Source organism: Euprymna scolopes, chromosome 28 (assembly GCF_053919585.1).
Source record: "Euprymna scolopes isolate OS-2025 chromosome 28, ASM5391958v1, whole genome shotgun sequence".
NCBI classification, from domain to species: Eukaryota; Metazoa; Mollusca; class Cephalopoda; order Sepiida; family Sepiolidae; genus Euprymna; species Euprymna scolopes.
In genome coordinates this window covers 53,514,099-53,533,384 of record NC_136509.1, presented here as the reverse complement: position 1 = coordinate 53,533,384, position 19,286 = coordinate 53,514,099, and the positions used below count along the sequence as shown (strand labels likewise).

At 31.5% G+C, this 19,286-nt stretch overlaps 1 protein-coding gene across 2 annotated transcripts in view; it reads right to left on the bottom strand.

The window, feature by feature from the left end:
• The window catches only part of LOC145249627 (mediator of RNA polymerase II transcription subunit 14-like), a 99,178-nt gene that overhangs the window by 62,466 nt on the left and 17,426 nt on the right, over window positions 1-19,286 (bottom strand). For both annotated transcript variants that reach the window (XM_080111369.1, XM_080111370.1), the window contains 10 exons: window positions 18,220-18,298; window positions 15,496-15,625; window positions 13,970-14,010; window positions 13,796-13,883; window positions 11,821-11,849; window positions 8,493-8,571; window positions 4,940-4,983; window positions 4,682-4,770; window positions 3,193-3,224; window positions 1,636-1,748 (listed from right to left, as the gene is read on the bottom strand). In XM_080111369.1, the coding sequence (XP_079967495.1) occupies window positions 1,636-1,748; window positions 3,193-3,224; window positions 4,682-4,770; window positions 4,940-4,983; window positions 8,493-8,571; window positions 11,821-11,849; window positions 13,796-13,883; window positions 13,970-14,010; window positions 15,496-15,625; window positions 18,220-18,298 (724 nt within the window). The remainder of the gene's footprint in view (window positions 1-1,635; window positions 1,749-3,192; window positions 3,225-4,681; window positions 4,771-4,939; window positions 4,984-8,492; window positions 8,572-11,820; window positions 11,850-13,795; window positions 13,884-13,969; window positions 14,011-15,495; window positions 15,626-18,219; window positions 18,299-19,286) is intronic.

Below are 19,286 nucleotides of genomic sequence, written 5' to 3'. Positions count from 1 at the left end.
GCATCAAAAGAGCAGAAAAGGTCAGTTGTTTTAATGATATCACCTTTGCATTTGTAGCTCTTCAACTCTGTGAGGTAAAAAAATAGGGGGTCTTACTTTTGGAACACTGTTCATGGTAAATAAAAATTGTATAAGTGACGTAGTCATAAGAAACACACAGAACCAAGAAATGCCCATCTCTGTCAATATTTATCATTTTTTGATCACCATGTGTTTAATATAAGTAAAGATGACCTTTTCATGCTCAGCCTTTTACATCCTTTTAAATGCACAGGTTTCCCAAAATTCAAGAAAACTACATCTGATGCCTCTCACTCTCCATACAGATGCACATGCACTGCTGATAAGTTGCAATGTATCTAAACACTTTTTTATTATTATTACATTTTCACCTTAAACAAGGAACAGTGCCACTTTGATGTAGGGGGCTACTATCAGGGACATAAGTTGCAGGGATACTATGTGGGGAGTTGAGCAGCAAGATATCTGTTCACATTACACTTGAACTTCTGCATGTTAGTACAGTTGGGGAAGCAGGAATCCGGAGGGGAATTCCAAAGTCAAGCAGTTCTGGGGAAGAAACTATTAAAGTAGAAGGCTTTCTTACATCTATGGATCTCTACTGTGTAAGGGTGAGACTTTGCTGCTTGTTGGGTTTGCCAGGGGATATTTACGTCGAGGGGTACAAGGGCTTGTAATTCGTCTGAGCATCCACTATTAAAGTACTTATAAAACAGGTAGAAGGATGCAACATTTTGTTGATGGGACAGAGGTTGAAGCTTAGATGATAGTGCAGGACCTATCAGATTAGTAACTCTCTTTTAAACCCTGTTCAGGATTGAGAGACTAGTAGCAGATGCACCATCCCAAATGTGACAGCAACACTTCATACATGAGCAAATTGTGGCCTTGTAGAGGTACAGGATACTTTCAGGTGTAAGTAATTTTCTAGCACAGTAGAGAGAGCCCACCTTCTTCGCAGCAGCCTCGGCAATGCTCTAGATATATCTGTTCCAACTCATGTTTCCTGTGAACGTTAAGCCGAGGACTTTGAACAAAGTACTTTCAGGTAATGTATCATCAGCCATAGCTATTGGTGGTTGAGAAGGTTTCCTGTAATTATTAAAGGAAATGAGCTTAGTTTTGGCAGCATTGAACATTACCATCCATTTTTGACCCCATTCCACTACAGACTGGAGACCTCCCTCTAGGATTTCCACCATTGCTTTGGATATGTGTTCATTCGTATTCCCCTTGTGTCTTTTATAGAATGTGGTGTCGTTAGCAAATATGCCCATGTCAGAGACTATTTTATCATGGAGGTCATTTATGAATATCAGGAATAATAAAGGCCTAAAGATCGACCACTGAGGTGTACCCACATTTATATCATATTGTTTAGACGTATGACCATCGAGGACAACCTGGATTCTTCTCTTATTTAAGAAGGATTTAATTATGTCAAGTATTCGTCCAGTAATACCATAGGATCTGATTTTCACGGATTTACAAAATGATTTTATCATCATATATTAGATAAAAAAAAGTTATAGAAATCTATTTAATCCAAGTAACATACCATTCTTTAGAAACACAAAGGAAATGGTCAATAGAAAAACAAAGTACCATACTCACTCTGATAGCCAGCCCAACTTTCCGACTTTCTTCCGCAGTCATGACCGGAGTGTGACTGATCTGCAATGGCTTTCCATCATCATCATCAGAAACATGGACACTTAGTTTGTACACTGAAACACAAACGCATAAAATGTGTTATAGTTTATTGAAAGCATTGTGCACAGTAGATTACGCAATTTTTTTTTTATATTTGTAAGCACCAGGAAAGGAAAAAACAGAAATAGTAAGAGAAAATGTTTTTGGTATCTGTGGATGATGTTTATTTTATCAATTATTATTTCTTCCAAATGTACATACACTTCCACCTTTGATAAAGAGGTGGTACATTGAATTATTAGCACTGGTTTACACTAACAAATTAAGGTAAAAATAGTAAATGTGGAAACAATATATAATCTCTTACAGTCATGTTTTTTCCTTCTTCCTAGTGCTTACACTTCCCAAACACACACAAAAAAAAACATAGTTGGCCAGAATTGACCTATATTAAAAAAGAAAAATAAAGAAAACTCTGTATGATATACATACTTGTGACAAAAAATATTATATACCAAAAATCATGTACACTGAGTTGTTTTACTTTTTAAATAAGGAAAATTAAATTTTGTGGCTAAGAAAGCATCAATACTATCACAAGACCATCTTGAAAACAAGGGAAAGTACTCCAAATGATTCAAACTTGCAAGATTTTAGAAAGTTATTCTTAACATGGGGACACCAGAAAAACTCAAATTCACTTAAAAATGATTGCTTTTAATAAAACTACTTGATCAATTTACATGATTTTTGGAATAGAACATTTTCGTCCTGTTACATACATCATACAGATTTTTCCTTATTTTTTAATATAGAGTGAATTCTGGACAAACACCAAAAGAATGAAACTAGATAAGTAAAGAAGGAAAGTCGATAGCTTAATATGCTAGTAACATACTTTAATGGTGAATGCTCTGACAAACTGCAAGCACTTGTACCTCTTCGACGTGACTACACCAGACAAACACGACAAGCAACTAAGTCCCACCTCTTTACAGTAGAGATCTCTAGGTGTAAGAAAGCCTTTTACTTCAATAGTTTCTTCCCCAGAACTGTAAGTCTTTGGAACTCCCTTTCTAGATTCTGCTTTCCCAACTGTACTGATATGCAGAAGTTCAAGTGTAATGTAAACAAACATCTTTCTACTCATCTCCTTTCATAATGCCCCTGCAAATTATGTCCCTGATAGTAGCCCCTACTTCAAAGTGGTACTGTGCCTTGTTTGGGGTGAAAAATGAATATTAAAAATAACAAAAAAAAAACAAAAAAAAACATACACTGTTCTTGTCCACATAGCCAAGTATACTACAGTTCATAAAATTGTTTATATACTAAGCTTTTTGAAATGACACTGATGAGAAAGAGTTGCTAAGGATTGGAATAAGTAACAAAATTAAAAATCACATCCTAAAATGTTGGTGAAAAATGTAAAAAGTACTCATACCAACTAAAGAGTAATATGCAAATGAGTATAAATAGTATAGAATAAAGATTTTATTTGAAAAGAGGAAGCCATACCTGTGGCATCTTTTTCTTTCTTCATTTGATCCCTGCAAGACAGATACAAAAAAGTCATTTATAAATCCATAAAGTTTCTAAACTAGCTGAAAACCCCACCCTCGATGCTTATTCACACTTATACACATGCTATCACCTTTTACACCCACTTTAAAAAATAAGCTCATCCAATCAGCAAGGTAATTGAAAATAAACTCATCCAATCAGTAAGGTAATTGAAAATAAACTAAAATAAAAAAATTCTGATTTTTATCCATTTTAAAATTAATTGTTCCAAAATTGAATGAAGAATACTTAACTGATAATTACATTTTTACAGAAAACACAATTCTTCTTAATATTATTAAATTAAAAGATACATTTATTATTCCAGAGAAATTTAACCATTGAACTAAATATTGTACTTTTCTTTTTTATGGTGATAAAAAAAGGTGATAAAACTTTTGGCGCTTAGACGGATAGAGATATGGTTCCAAATAAATTAAAAAGGAAAACTCTTTAATATACTTATGTATCAGATAAAATAGATATCTACACCAAAAATTAGGAAAACTTATGAGGTAGATTTTAATTAAACATAAAAATCAGTGGTACTTGTACAGTTTAATCAACACATTAAAAAATGAAAACATCAAAAAAAGATTATATTGTACATATCCGTTTTGGACTGAAGATCTCCGAAAAAAAAAATTTCATTTAATTTGATCGAGTAGGTTTTTTTTTTTTTACAGCGGAAAAACATGTTCTTATGAGAACACGTTGAAGTCAGCCATTATAGAATTTGTTAAACACTCCACGGGAGATAACTCCAGTTAAAGCGCCGACACTCCCTTCCCAATCTTTAATACTAGCTTTTCTTCCTAAAAATCTAACCTTTTGCTCGGTATCATAATTTTTTTTTTTTTTTTTTTTACAGCGAAAAAACAAACTACTTGATGACATTAAGTGAAATTTTTTTCGAAAAACTTTGTTCCATAACGGATACATGCAATATAACCTTTTTTCGATATTTTCATTTTTAAATGTCTTGACTAAACTGTACAAGTACCAAATCAGTTTTAATATATTTTGCTAATCCACCATTGATAAGAGCGGAAATCCAGTAACACAAGGGAAGATAACTCAGTCTGTCATTTACCTGAGTAATAATGAAAGGTAGATTGGCAAAATAAAAATCTTTTATTTTTAATTAAAATTCTATTCAATAATCTGCACGATACATAAGTATATCAAAGAGTTTTTATTTGGAATGTGATTTTTCACCTGTGTCCTATACTGTATAAACACCAAACTTTCTACTTCTGTTACCTCCAGCAACATTCTGCTCGGGACTATACTAACTCCGACAAAGTATAATGGAAAACATTGATCTACTTTCAATGCAATCAAATTAACAAATGTACAATAGATATATACAATTTTTCCTTTGCGGATAAAAGTCAAATTGTAAAGAAATCACTAACGAAGAATTAAAAATGTAAAAGTTTACCTCCAATATGAGACGACCAGACATTTGCCAGGAGTATACTCTTCCACCCGAACACTATCTCCAAGACGTTCTCTCACTAAACGTTGAATCTGAATAAGAAAAGGATTTTCTTTTCAATCTTAACATCTCACAAATTGAAATTTGGTTACACTAATTCTTAGTTTCGAAAAGATTAAGTTACTAATACTTTAAAGGCAGAAATTTCATAATATGAAAAAAGTGCTAACTTTGATTAAAAGCAATGGAATAAAAACTTACCTGTGAGTGCAGCACTTCAAGTTGTAGGGATAAACAAAAAGAATCTAGAATCCAAGATAAGGAAAAACCTTGGAATTTATGTTAAGTATTTCATGGCTGAATTTAATAGTAGAAAAAAAAAATGGCTATTCATGGAAAAACAGCTTACTTTGTCATTTTTCTGCTTTGATTTTGTAAAAAGTTGTGATTTTCATTTCTTTATGTTAAAATGTTTCCTATCAGATTTTGGAATTTATCATAGTTATGAGTTTTACTATTTAGGTATAAATTAAAGCATGACAAATTGCTCCTGTGTTTAGATATGTTATTCAAGCAACATGGAATTCAAAAACAAGAAGCAACCAATTTTAATTTAGACCAACTGGCATGCTGTTTTTTTTTTTTTTTTTGTTAAAAATCTTTGTAAAAAATAAGCAAGTATTTTTTCAAATTTAGGGGAAATATTTAGAAAAAAAAAATACAAGTCAAACATAAAAAGAAAAAAAAATGTTTCCTTAAGTTAAAAAAAAAATGTTTGGTAAACATTATTAAAAAAGAAATAAGTAAACATTTTTTTCTTATAACTTAAAGGAAGATTTTTAGGAAAATAAAAAAAATGCATAGCAGTCTGTTGGGTTAGTATTTAGAATTCGACTTAATTAAAAAAATACAGACAACTCATTACAATGTACATACCTGTCACAGAACAGAGATATTATATCCAAAAAAAAATAACGGAAATTGATCAAGTAGTTTGTTTTTTAACTAAGAAAATTAAATTCTATAACAAGTGAGACAGGAGCGCTGGGAACCGCCATGTAAAAAGCACCCCACCCCACCCCCCCAAACTCGCCTGTGTTAAAATTCAAGGGCGGATAATTCAATTAGACTACAGAAATAATACAAACGACTGCTTCTTGTTGTTCTTGACATAAGAATCCCAGGTTACTCGAATGACGTGCCTAAATAAAGAATCAACAGAAACCATTTATTATGCGTTAATGTCATACTTTAATTAGTAAAACCATAAAATTTCTTTACTTTTCAAAATCAAGAAGTAAATTTCTGCCATTAAATCAATGTTTATTGTTAAGAATGAGAAATTAAGAAATAGGATTTAACATAGACATCAAAACATAACTAAATGCTTATAGACATAAGGCAAAGAGTCATCAAGGTCAATAACTGACATCTCTCTTTTCATGGCTAGTGCTCGTCTGAGCTCCAATCTATGACCCCCCCCCTGCTTGACTTTCACAAAAAACACTTGTCTAACTGAAACTAGGCTACAAAGTTTATTTTGAAGAAGAGATTTTTTTTTGCTGTTGATTGTCTTGTTGCGAACAAAACACATTACTTAAAACCAATCTTGCATTAAACCTGCCCATGTGGAGATTAAAAGACTATACAACATATCTGCAATTATCCACTGTCTAAGATGCAGTGAAATAATTTTAATTTGTTTGTATTTTTATTATATTTATATAAATAAACAAATTTTTTTGTCGTGAAGTAAACAACTATTATATTCTTCAATTGAAAATATGAATTATCTTCTTTGATAATTTTTATTTTTAGGTGATTATTTAAAAATGTTTTACATCAGCAGTCATCTAAGTCAAACTGAGTAATTTTTTAAATAAATTGTAGCCTAAGTACATTATTATATTGCCATTAACATGACATAACAATTACAGATTATAACTGATCAGTCTGAAGTAAATTTTGATTTATCAACTTAGATGTTACTTGGGACTGACTTGAAAATCTGACATAACTTTATATGTTAGGTATATATAGGATAATTTTTTTTACACTTAGCAAAGCCCACTCAAGGATAAAGGTTAATGAGTGTACAGTAGTCAATGGGAAAATATCGTAGTAATCGTTAGTAGTGGAAATTTGGTAAGCTGGATTACTTAAGGGGGATTGCTCATCAAGAACTTGTTTATGTTGGACTTTAAGACCACCATATTGTAGTCAGTTTGAAAGCAGGAAAACAGAAGAGTTCTACAGGCATACAGTTCTAAGGACTAAGGAAGAAGCTGTGTTCATGAAATCTGCGTTTAGGTTTAGGTACAGATAAAGTGTGGAGGAAATTATTGATAGTAGTTTCAGCTAGACGAGTGTTTTTCGTGAAAGTCAGGCAAGGGGAGGGGCCATAGATTGACAAACATTTGCTATAAAAATAACAATAAAGCAGAGAGGCTTACAATGTCTTTCGTGTGGGGGAAGAAGTTGCAGAGAAGAGAAAAGGGCATCCTCCACTAGACTACAAAGTCTATTTTGAACTCTGTCATGGTAGGATAAGTCTTTCTAGCAGCTCATGCTCAAATGTGGCAAAAGTACTCCATCCTTAAACATACTTGGCTCTTATACAGGTAGAGAATTGCATCAGCACTGAAATAGCTATTAGAACGGTAGAATGATCCCACCATTTTTCCAGCTGTCTTGGCAACGGACTTGATGTATATGATCCATTTCAGATCAGGAGTAAAGTCTAACTCAGAAGCTTGTCAAAGCATAAAGCCTTCTCAAGACGAGAGCCATTCATTTCAATTGATGTCAGATAGGGATCAGAGTGTTGATAATGTCAAGATAGAAGCTTGGTTTTAGATGCATTAAAATTAACCAGCCACCTCTTTCCCCATTGCACCACATGATCAAGATCAGGAGAGAAAATCAGAAAGAACTTGGTCTTTTACAGCCTTTGAAGTGTTGCCATAGATGATAGTGTCATCAACATAAATGTCTACGAATGAACTTGGGATGTGATTAGGGAGATCACTGGAAGATCAGGAAGAGAGTTGGACCCAGGATAGAACCATAAGGGACTCCAACATTAATACTGTTACTGTGAGCTTCTGATTTCTGCCCATCAACCACTACTATCAGAGAGAAATAATTGAGAAGACATGTCCATATCATACACTATCAAAGGTCTTTGATATGTAAAGAGCAATTGCCCTAGAAAGGAACCCTCTGTCAAGAGATTCGCTAATTCTGAGATATAACTGTTAACACATTAGCAGAATGGAAACCATATTGCATGGCACTGAGGAGGGTTTTTTTTTGCTGAGGTGGTTGACTACTTCTCTATTTAACACAGATTCCAGCGACTTACTCATGACGCACAGGAAATTGATTGGTCTGTATTCAGAGAAATGACGGATCACCTGAATTTTTAAATACGGGACATACTGATGAGGTTTTCCAAGGTGTTGGAAAGCAATTCTCCCTAAAACAACGCTTAAACAGCATTGTAAGTATGGGAGCTAGTTCTGGTTGAAGCTTTTTCAGCACTATAATTGGAATGTTTTCAGGATCAATTGCTTCGAGGAATTTATTTTTGACAATATGTGATCTGTAGCATTACACTTTAGCTGACACTCATGTTTGTGTAGCTAATGATGTCATTAATAAACATTTTATAGGGTTAAGAATACGAGATATGTACAATGTTCAAACGCATGCATATGAAGAGGGACTTTCTTTTAACTGCTGTCACTTTAGACTAATGAAGCTATGTAATGCAACGGTTGAATAAAAAGAGGATTAAAGCAATAAAGGATACGAAGCATCCGATACAGATCATGAAGTGGTTTCTCATTATCCAGAAGGCGTGATTGGACCAATCTGTGAATATAATTTACCTAAAAAGAAAAGGAAAATTTTAATTGGTATCAATATACATTCAAGACCCAGAATTGGGTTTTAGAAAACTTATATTTTTCCTACTAAAATACAGATATTTGTATCTGATTACTAAATTTACATATTGCGCATAATACAAGTAAAATATTTTCATCAACAATGATTCTTAATGAAAAGGACAACACATCGAAGTTTCAAAGATGTAAAGAAAAGTGATCAGAATATTATGAGCCACCAATACTCTTTTTTTTCTCGGTTTTTGCTTTATGGCTGCATAGATGTATCTCAAATCAAAAAAAAAATTTTTTTAAAAAAACATCTCTTGACAGTGTATTGCCCAAATGAACAAAGCTTTCAACAATTTCTAATCTTATTCCATAAACTAAAATACTAGGCTCTCTGGTACGCATTTCATTTTGGATATTTAAACAGTGGGCAAAAACCTATCCTCAACAGCCATCCTAATAACTTTAGAAATACATATATAGTAAAGTATGAAAATATATTTATGGCAATTAAGCTTCATCTCAGTAAGGAATTGTCATACAATATATATATCCATATATACATGTTTTTTATTATTACAACCTCAAGTGTATTAACTTAATATATATGTTCATACTTTACTAAGCTCTACTCAAATTTTGAAACTCTACACATGATATATTATATCATTATATTAAATGAGTATACATGAAATAATACATATGCACACACTCTTAGACCAGCTGTACAAAAAAGGGGAAACGTGATATTCAAATTCGCAAGCTTGATTTCTCAATTGTTCCAGAAACCACCGGTATAAATAGCTAATCAATATATAATTGCATAGTATTATAAACAAACAAAAAAAAATACATTTACACTTACACTTGGTAGCATCCTAAACAGTTTCTGAAAGGTGAAATACAAGTGCAACTTCTATGATGATTTGCCATAGATTTCTGAGTGGTTTTACTAGTTTTAGTAGTAGGTTTGAGAAATAAATTAAAATTGCAGTAGTCACAGATTTATTTGTCTATATTAACAAGATGAGCGGTAAGGCTAGTTGAAGTTAAAATTTGAGGTAGTTGACAAAATTTATATAGATACTAGCTGAACTTACCCAACATTACTTGGTAATATTTTTACTTACAATTTGTTTTTTCCTAACTATTCTTTTTGTTGAAAACAAAGGGAAATAGCTCTATTAAAAAATACAGAATTTTTGCAGTTTATTTTTTTAAATGCCATTCATATGAAAGTAATTCCAACAAAGTCAAAGCATTTTTTGAAAGGAATTAAATCAAATTACATTTTATCCTTCTTTACTAAATACTGCAACAATCAAAAGAAAAAACTGATGAATCAAAATCAAATATTGATTTTGTAGGAAAAAATCTATCAATGACAAAAATCAAGAAAGAGACATTGACTTCACTTTATATATTAAATGGGTTCTTTGTTCTGTCAGCTACAACTGGTCAACTTTGCATCTCAGTTATTTACTCAGTGACCAGAGGCCATAATTAATAAGAGTCACTGAACTTAGTTAGGGCAATGATACGATAGATATCGTTAATGTCTAAAGTAAATAAAAACACAAAATGCTCTTTTTTTTTCCTTGGGTAATTAAAATTTCAAAGGTAAGGTATTTATGTTGTCTCTCAAAAAAGATTGTGAAATGTACTGAAACTTAGAAACTTGTTCAAGAAGAGGGGTTTCCTGTGCAGTCATCAAAAGATATGTAGAGCTATCAGGTTGAAAAGATGGTAAAATGAGTTGCACATTGTCCTTGAAACTTCTTATCTTTAACACGCATCTTAATAAAGTCAAGAACTGAGAGGAACAAAATATACACATTTTAAACTACTGACAAACCGTTAAAGATTTAAAGGCTGTTAAATGAAGGTGATTCTTATGAGAAAATTGTACATTTTTAAAACTACTGATATCTATTTTTATGTAACTTTAACAGAAATATTTTCAGACATTTAAATCTATACCCCTATTCATTTGGGTTTTTTGTGTATTGATATTCATATCAAAAACCCTTTATTCTATTTATTTCAAAAGAAAAATGCAACTTTGTTATGTATAGGTCTTAGAATTGCATTTATCTGCAAAAGATCTAGCTAATTTGCAATATTATTTCAAACATTCATTTTAATTAATTCCCTATTATTTTTCTCATTTTTTTATGGGATGTTCATCTTTAGTTAACTATTATATGTAATTATATTCATGCAGATATATTCTACATGATTTATGTGTAAAAAAGTTATAGTAAACACAAACCTCTTTCTATATATATTTAAGTATGCATATATATATATATATATATTTGTTTAAAAAAATTTTGCCTACCAAACTCCTTTGTCAGTTTTTGGTCTACAGACATGAAACTGCATGTATGTATATATATATATATATAAATATAAAGGAGATTAGAACAATAGTCTAAAGAGCAGAGTGTATTTTAATGTAATAGTAAAATTACTAGTTTAATTAAAATACAGGGAAAGAAAAAGTGCTCGTTGTAATTTAGATATATAATAAGCTCGAATTACTAATTATCAATCACATTACTAAATATATATATATATATATATATATATATTCGATTATATGTATTCAAACCCATGCAAAACTTTATATTTGGGTTTTAGCTGGGGAAAATCAGTGCAAAAGTGTGAATATTAAAAAAAAAAAAATGAAATTTGCCAGGTGAAGGTCGAATGACAGCATTATGAATATGCATGCGTAACATAATAGCTGTTGGTTCAGGTTTTAATTTTTAGCCTTGCAGCAAACATGTCTTCATAGTAGTCATTAACGTCAAAGGAAAAAGTAAATTGTAAGTTAGGCGTTTTGGTTTTGATTCTCGGTGGTTGCGTACAAGTCATTTTTTTTTTTACTTTTTAAATCATTGCTATATATTGGGTCCAAGATAATCTAATAATAAATACAAAATCTGCATTAATCAGAATATCATATTTAAGCATATCTTATGACCGGACAATGCCAGGCAGCCTGTTAGTAATATATAAATGTGTTGTTTTTTTCTTTTTGCATAGAATCTCTAAATTTCATGATTCTGAATATATTGGTCATTTTCATTATAAATATTTCAGAAATAATACATTAGATAAAATCCAGGAACAAAATTGTGATTTTATATGAATATATATAACATATATAAAATATATATATAAAACTTTTTATATGAATATACATAACATATATATAATATATATAAAACTACTTACTTGCAATGAATGAACCAAACCTTTCCCATCTGTAATGAAAGAATATTAATAAATTGTCAATAAAATAAATTATGTAATAGTATTGAACTTACAAAATATACAATACTCATAGGAATTATACCAATAATATAAGCCAATTACTGTAACCAGTAACTGTCATATCGTATTTGATCTTGGTCATGATACTTAAGCCAATTGCATACACAATTCCCAAGTTGTCATTGACAAGCCACGCGTGCATGGTCCACCTCCGGTGCTGCATGTGAAATGACGCCAGAAAAAATAATAAAGAAATGACAAATGTGAGAAGTGTGAAGGGCCAACGTTGCTTTCACATTTTCGCCAAGTTTCAGAAAAATCTAATAGATGGGGCAAAAATTATAATTTTTTGCAATTTGGGGGCATTTGTGACCCCTTTTGAGCTCCTGGGAATGCCAAATCCCAGTGAAAATGGACAAACCTTGCAGTTTCACACCTTTAGACATGGAAAACCACTATATAGACATACATATCAAGTTTTTGAGTAATATGAAAATAGAGCTGTTTTTTTTTTTTAGCCCTAAAATTTCCACAGGGATGCGAACCAGAATTTTGCCAGGGTCACCCATACTGAATTTATATTAAGAACAATGGCCTCCACATTTTGGCCAAGTTTCAGGAAAATCTAATGGATGGATCAAACGCTATGGAGCAAAAAGTGTCATTTTGGGGCATTTTTTTACCTCTTTTGGGCCCCTGGGGATGCTGAATCCCAGTGTAAATGGATAACGGTACAGTTTCAGGCCTTAATACATGTATATTTGAGTTGACCATTATGAAAAAACACTATATAGTCAGACATATCAAGTTTTTGTAGAGAAATATAAAAAAGAGCCACAAAAAGGGGTGTTTTTAGCACTGAAAATCCCCGGGGACGCGAACCAGAATTTTGCCAGGGTCACCCATACTGGATTTATATTAAGAACAATAGGCTCCACATTTTGGCCAAGTTTCAGAAAAATCTAATGGCTGGATCAAAAGTTATGGGGCAAAACGTCATTTTTGGCCACTTTACAGCATTTTTTACATCTTTTAAGCCCCTGGGGACACAACTGGAATTTTCGCAAAAAAAATGTTTTTACTGTGCACATCTATTTAATGAAATACAATTTGTGGCAAAATTTCAGGAAAAACTAATGGATGGTTATCTAGCAATCGTCCAAACTAACGGACGCCACTGAAAACATAGGTCCCTCTCTGATAAATTGGGGGACCAACAAGTCAGGAACTAACTATAAAGCAGAGGAACAGTTGCAAATTGGCACATAGAAAGAGGATCAACTGCACTTCCATTGCGGGGATGGTCAGCAACAAGATGATTGACCAGAATATCGAGGTTAACCAATTCAACAAAAAGATGGCTGCTAACCATGCTCTATGGGTCAGAAATCTGGTTGACTAACATAGCTAAGCAACAGAAACTGGTCATCTTCTAGTCTGTGATAAAGTGTTGCATGATCAGCATCTAATAAAGAAATTGGATTAAAAGCAACCAAGGTGGTAGATGCAGTCAACAAGTCAAAGAACAGATGAACTGGCTACCTTAGCTGAACAATAGATGCGGACAATAGTTAAGTAGCTGCCAATCAATATCAAGAGCCCACTCACACACAGTCAATAACAAGATGGTGTGATTTGATCTTGGACAAAATTGGATAGGGTTGGTGATAACAGATTGAATGAAGAGAATTGTAATTGTTATCAAATAAATAAAAGTATGAAGTTAAAGAATACCAATAGGATTGTGATTCTTATTTCATATTTGGAATATACTCAAAAGTTGAATGAAAGGTTCTCTTCAAGGAATTAAAAAAAAAAAAAAAGAAAAAAAACAAGTCAGAAAATATTCAACCAAGTATTTCTCGGTTCACAATGTGAATATTCCTTATAAAACGAATGACAAGAAATATGTCAAATAGATGGAAAGAAACCTTACCTCCAGTTTGGTGATCTTCTACCAATACATCAATATCTAACAGACGCCAAGGGATTGTAGGACTGTCACCCATAAGAGTTAAGGTCACCTGGAGATAGAAGATATTATTAAATCAATACTATGCATAAAAGTTTGATATTAGATAGAAATTCAAGTATTGTAAAAAGAGCTTACCTCAAATTCATGTTCTACAAGAAACTTCACTCTGCCATTTTCTAAAAAGATACAAAAATCAAGCAAAATAGGAGTTTAAAAATTTCAGTGAACACACAGTAATTTTGAACATCTATATATTGTAGATTCTATTTATTTGTTCACAAACTCTTTTTATGGTTTTGAAGATAGATCCTCTCATCCATACATTTTTTGGAACCACATTACCCAAAGATTGTGAATTTTACATTTGCATTTGACACCCATAAAAAGGAAATATTTTTTACTTTTATGGTTTTATAATTTTTAAATCATGAATAAAATGAATCTTTCTTTTTACTTTTTTTTCTTAACATAAACACTGTCATTGTTAATAAAAAAATTATTCAAATAAGTCAAACGGATATATTTCTATTTAAAATTGTAATAATTTATATCTTTTTAAAAACATAAAAATATCTTTTTCTTCGTATCATAAAAATAATTTAAACAAAGTGAATGTAACTTTTTAAAATTTATTTAAAATTACATTAAAATAAAAAGTAGGTTTTTAAAACTGGTCACGTTGACAAGACAAAATTGATTTTGGAACAATTCATTCTAAAATGAGAAAAATCGGAAATCTTTACAATAACAATAACTTTTTTATATAGTGTTCCATCTTTGGCGATGAGGTTTGTTTAGTTGGTTTGTTTTACAACCTATCAAATCTTTTCAGGTTATTTAATGTTGAATCCAGTCATTTTAGAACAATGGCTTATGCTTCAAGTTCTTTATATTTTCAAATATTTATTCATGATGTTAAATTTTGGTGTTTTGCAGACAAAAATTGTTTTTTTTTTTTTTTTGGGATTTTACAGAACATGATTGAGTTTTGTAAAGAAACAAAAAACAATAACATCAATATTAGGTGCATTTTAGGTCAGCCTGATCTAGTAGCACCGTTTGGAAGTTGGTAATATACTTACACACATCAACAAGAATATTATACAGATTAATATACAATATCAATAAATTTAAAAGCACAATGCCCAAACTACACCTGACGCCCCCCCCCATCGTCACATATGCATATCTTGACTCATACACTGTTCATGTCAATGATTTTTGTACATTATCCTATGTACTAGACATACACTTTTTTTGGTTGGGTGCACATGAGGACTGCATACAACGATTTCATTATTATTACTAACAAAAATATTCTCCTCTGCTTAGATACATTTGCTAGTATATATGACAAACATATACTACACTATCCTCCTCCCAAATGAGAAGATAATTCTTGAGAGGATGGTCTTATGACAACAGAACATATATTATACTACTCTCTTCAAGGATTGACATGCTGTAAAACAAAACAACCAATCATCAAACAGATAACAAATCTTCATTAGTAAAGATATTAAATTAAATTCATTTTTAAAGTAACTACTGATATTTTGACAAAAATAAGCATCACTAAGTATAAGTTTATGACTATAATGTCTCCAAAACGATAGAAATTATCAGATAAAAAGATGCAAAGTGTTAAAAAAAATGTGTACCAATTTTTAATCTTCTCATCTGTGGTGGTAATTCACTGCATACAAGTCGGTACTGAATAACTTGGCTCAGTCGCTGCAAGGTCAGCCTTTTCTCTGTTACTGTTATTGGATCAGCCGGGACAATTTTATCCTGAAAACAAATGATTGAAGTTAATCAACATCATTATAGAAATTGCAATCAAAAAAAGGAAAAGATTTATCTCTTTGAACAGTTCATCTCGTTTCAGGCTTTTCTTAACTAGAAGTGACAGTGAAGTGTTTATAAATGAATGATAGTCAAATGTTCAGTTTTTAGAGGATATTTCGAAAGATCATTCACATTCAAGAAACTCAACATACAAACAAGCATAAGCTTTAATAAATGGATAAAACACCAATTTTCAAGCACCTTTCGTTTTAGAGTTGTTTTTTATTTTGTTTCTTTTTACATAGAAATCACCACTTATCAAGGCCCGTGTTCATGTTCCGTTCTATCTCTAGTTTTGCTAGATTAACTGTTTTACTGGACCATCTAATTTCATTTTAATAATTCAATAACAAATATTTAACCTACTACCATATGCAACTATCATTTGTTTAAAATCATTAAAGATTGCCATAATCATTAAATGTAAGTGAATAAATGAAATTAACATAGGAATGATTACATAAACAAAAGAATTAAATAGTTGTCACTTGAATTTGCAGTGAAGCTTTAACTAAGGTTGAATTAAAGCAAAATAAGATATTTCAAAATCAAGAGAGACTATCACCAGCAGGTGCACAGTAAACAAATATATTTATGACATGCTTAACAGAGCCATTTGTTGGTTCGCTAGTAAAATAGTTTGTTGGCAGCTGAAATATCACATTCCCTCTCATGATTTTGTCCATATAAAAAAGTTGGTACTGGACCGTCAGTTGCACGTGATTTTTTTTTTTTTTTTTTTTTAATCAGTGTTGCACCTGCTTATACTATCTGCACTTACCAGACATTTTTTTTTCTTTTTACTCTTTATTCACTCCAAACAAGAAATATTGCTACTGAGACATAAGGGATAACTATTTGGGACCATACCTACTATGTAAAGAGGTGGCAGAAGGAATTTCTGTCTGTTGGTACAGTGAGAGAAGCAGGAAACGGTGATGAGAATTTCAAAGTCTAGCAGTTCGAGGGAAGAAACTATTAGAGTAAAAAGCTTTTCTGTATTTTGGAACATCTATGATGAAAAGGTGCAATTTTGCTGCTTGCTGGGTTTGTCAGGGATATTTACATCAAGGGGGCACAATAGTTAAGAGTTCATCAGAGGTTATTTTATATTTTTTCTTTTTTATAGGGATTTGAAAGTTTGAAGATGGTTTCATTATTAATTTATTAAAGCAAATTGTTATTGTGCTAATGTTTTCATCTTTATTTATAAAATTATTCCATAACTTTCAATAATTTAACATGAGAATTCATTAAAAATTTTAAAGTTCAAATGCTTCCAAATTCCTTTAAAATTTTGAAAGGTGACAAAATAAGTAATTCACTCTTTTTTCTACTATTAACAAAAGATTAAAACTGTTGACTTGTTCACAAAAAAGTATATGCTGGTAATGATTCATAATGAAATTATATTTTAAATATATTTTTTAATTTTATTTTATGGTTTTGTATTTCTATGATTTAATTGTAAATAAAAAACAATAATTTATTGTGTAATGATAAAAGTTATGTCGATGTGAGAAATATAGGCACACACATGAAGATGTCTAAATTTTGTTAATGTAGATTTCTTTGGATAATTCCAAATTTCAACAACAACAACATCAGGTAATCACTATTAGATTTCTTATCAAGTGAGAGATGCATATTTTGCATTCATACAACAACAAGTAAAACAAATTCCTTGTTTCAACCAACTTTAATAATTTTGCTTCCGTTTTTAATTAAACTGATCTCTATATTAATACAATTATATCATAACTTTTTGTGTATATGTTTTACACATTGATATACAGTTCATATCTTCATTTATTTATTTGCGGAAAAAGATTACATTTTTTAAATAAAACCAAAATTCAGATGGAACTCAAGGGACATAATTCATCAGGTTTTCAATAAAACATACAACCAATTTATAATAAAACTTTTATAGAGCATTTTGTACTCTTTTTTTTTTTTAGTTTGGTTGATTTGTTTTACTGCAATATCAACCCTTTTCAGGCTATTTAATGCTGAATCCAGTAATTTTGGTAAGCGTTTTTATACCTTCAAATATGTGTTTGGTTGCTTTGTAAAAGAAAATTGCAAACGGAAACAGTACTAACCCTAGGCGGGTATAACCGGCTTCCTCTGAAGGAGGAAGTTCCATGTGACTAAAAAATTCACAAGCGGTCCCCAGTTGCATGTATATCCCTGTTAGGGGAGATGACATTAGGTTTTTGCAATTCTTGCAGGGAGGTGTTAATGTCCTATATACAGCAACTGGAATTCCCAAATAGGTCACCCATCTGGTATTGATCAGGCTCAACATTGCTTAACTTCAGTGATATAACAGGCACTGGTGCATCAATGTGATTATGCTGTATAAAATTGTTCTTTTTTTGTTTTGGACTTTGCAGAACATGATAGTTTTGCAAAGGGAAAGAAAAAAAAACATTAATATTTGGTGCATTAGAGGTCAGGAAGCCAATATGTTCAGACAGCCTGATCTGGTAGCATCACGTTTGTGTTCTTAAGCATACTCTTAAAATACATACCCTAATACAGGTGGGTAATCGTGGATAGGTGCCAGTTGTCAAGACATCAACAGCATACGGAAGGGGAAAGTTGGGCAACCTGAAAAGAGGGCAAAAAGATAGGGAAGGGTCAATAAAGGAATTTTTTTTAAAACAAACTGCAATTGTTCATTTATTTATATGCAAAATAATAGCACTGCGTTGAATGTAAGTATGCAGGTTTCTAGTTATTTCAGGTCAAGGATAATCAATTTTAGAAAATACTTTTACACATATTTAACATACAAGCTCATTACTGAATTTTAGAGACATAGATTTCAATTTAACATAAAATTTTCACAAATACTAGAAATTCTATTTTCCTTAAATGATCAATTAAAAGTCATAGTGTGATTGGTTTCTCAAACAAAATGTAGATAAAATTGTATCTATTTTTTACTGAGGGGAAGGGGTCACCACTTATCAAGGGCTTACAGATAAGAGTTAATGAGTGTCATGTGACCGTGATGATCATTAATAGTGTAACTTGGATAGGATTTGATTAAGAGGATTGCTTAACAAGAATTTGTTTACATTAGATTTAAAAATGACAATGTTATAGTCAACTGAGAAACAGCTCCACAGTATTGTGTTCCACATGAGTAGTTCTAGAAAAACTTTTTTCATGGAATTTTTATTTAGTTTTAAGCACAGATAGAGAATAAGAGAAAGTGACAGTTGTTATAGTTAGATAAGTGTCTGCTGCAAATGTTCTGCGGTGGGGGGGGGGGTTAGGATAGAAGCTCAGTCGATCACAATTATTTTGATCTGATAATAAAAACCTGTAGACGATAAGAGGAAATCTAAAACCTCACATAAACAAAACTTATAATATATCAGCATTCTTAATTGTGAAATACAGAGATAATTTTGGCTCTTATCCAGAAGTCAACCTAATCAAAACAAAAAATGCAGAAAAATCTTTATGATATACATAGATTTTTTTTTTTTTTTTTTTTTTTTACATGGTGGTCACCCCTTATCAAGGCCCGGAAGCCACTCAGGGATAAGGGTTATTGCGTGTACAGTAATCAGTGGGATAGTATCGT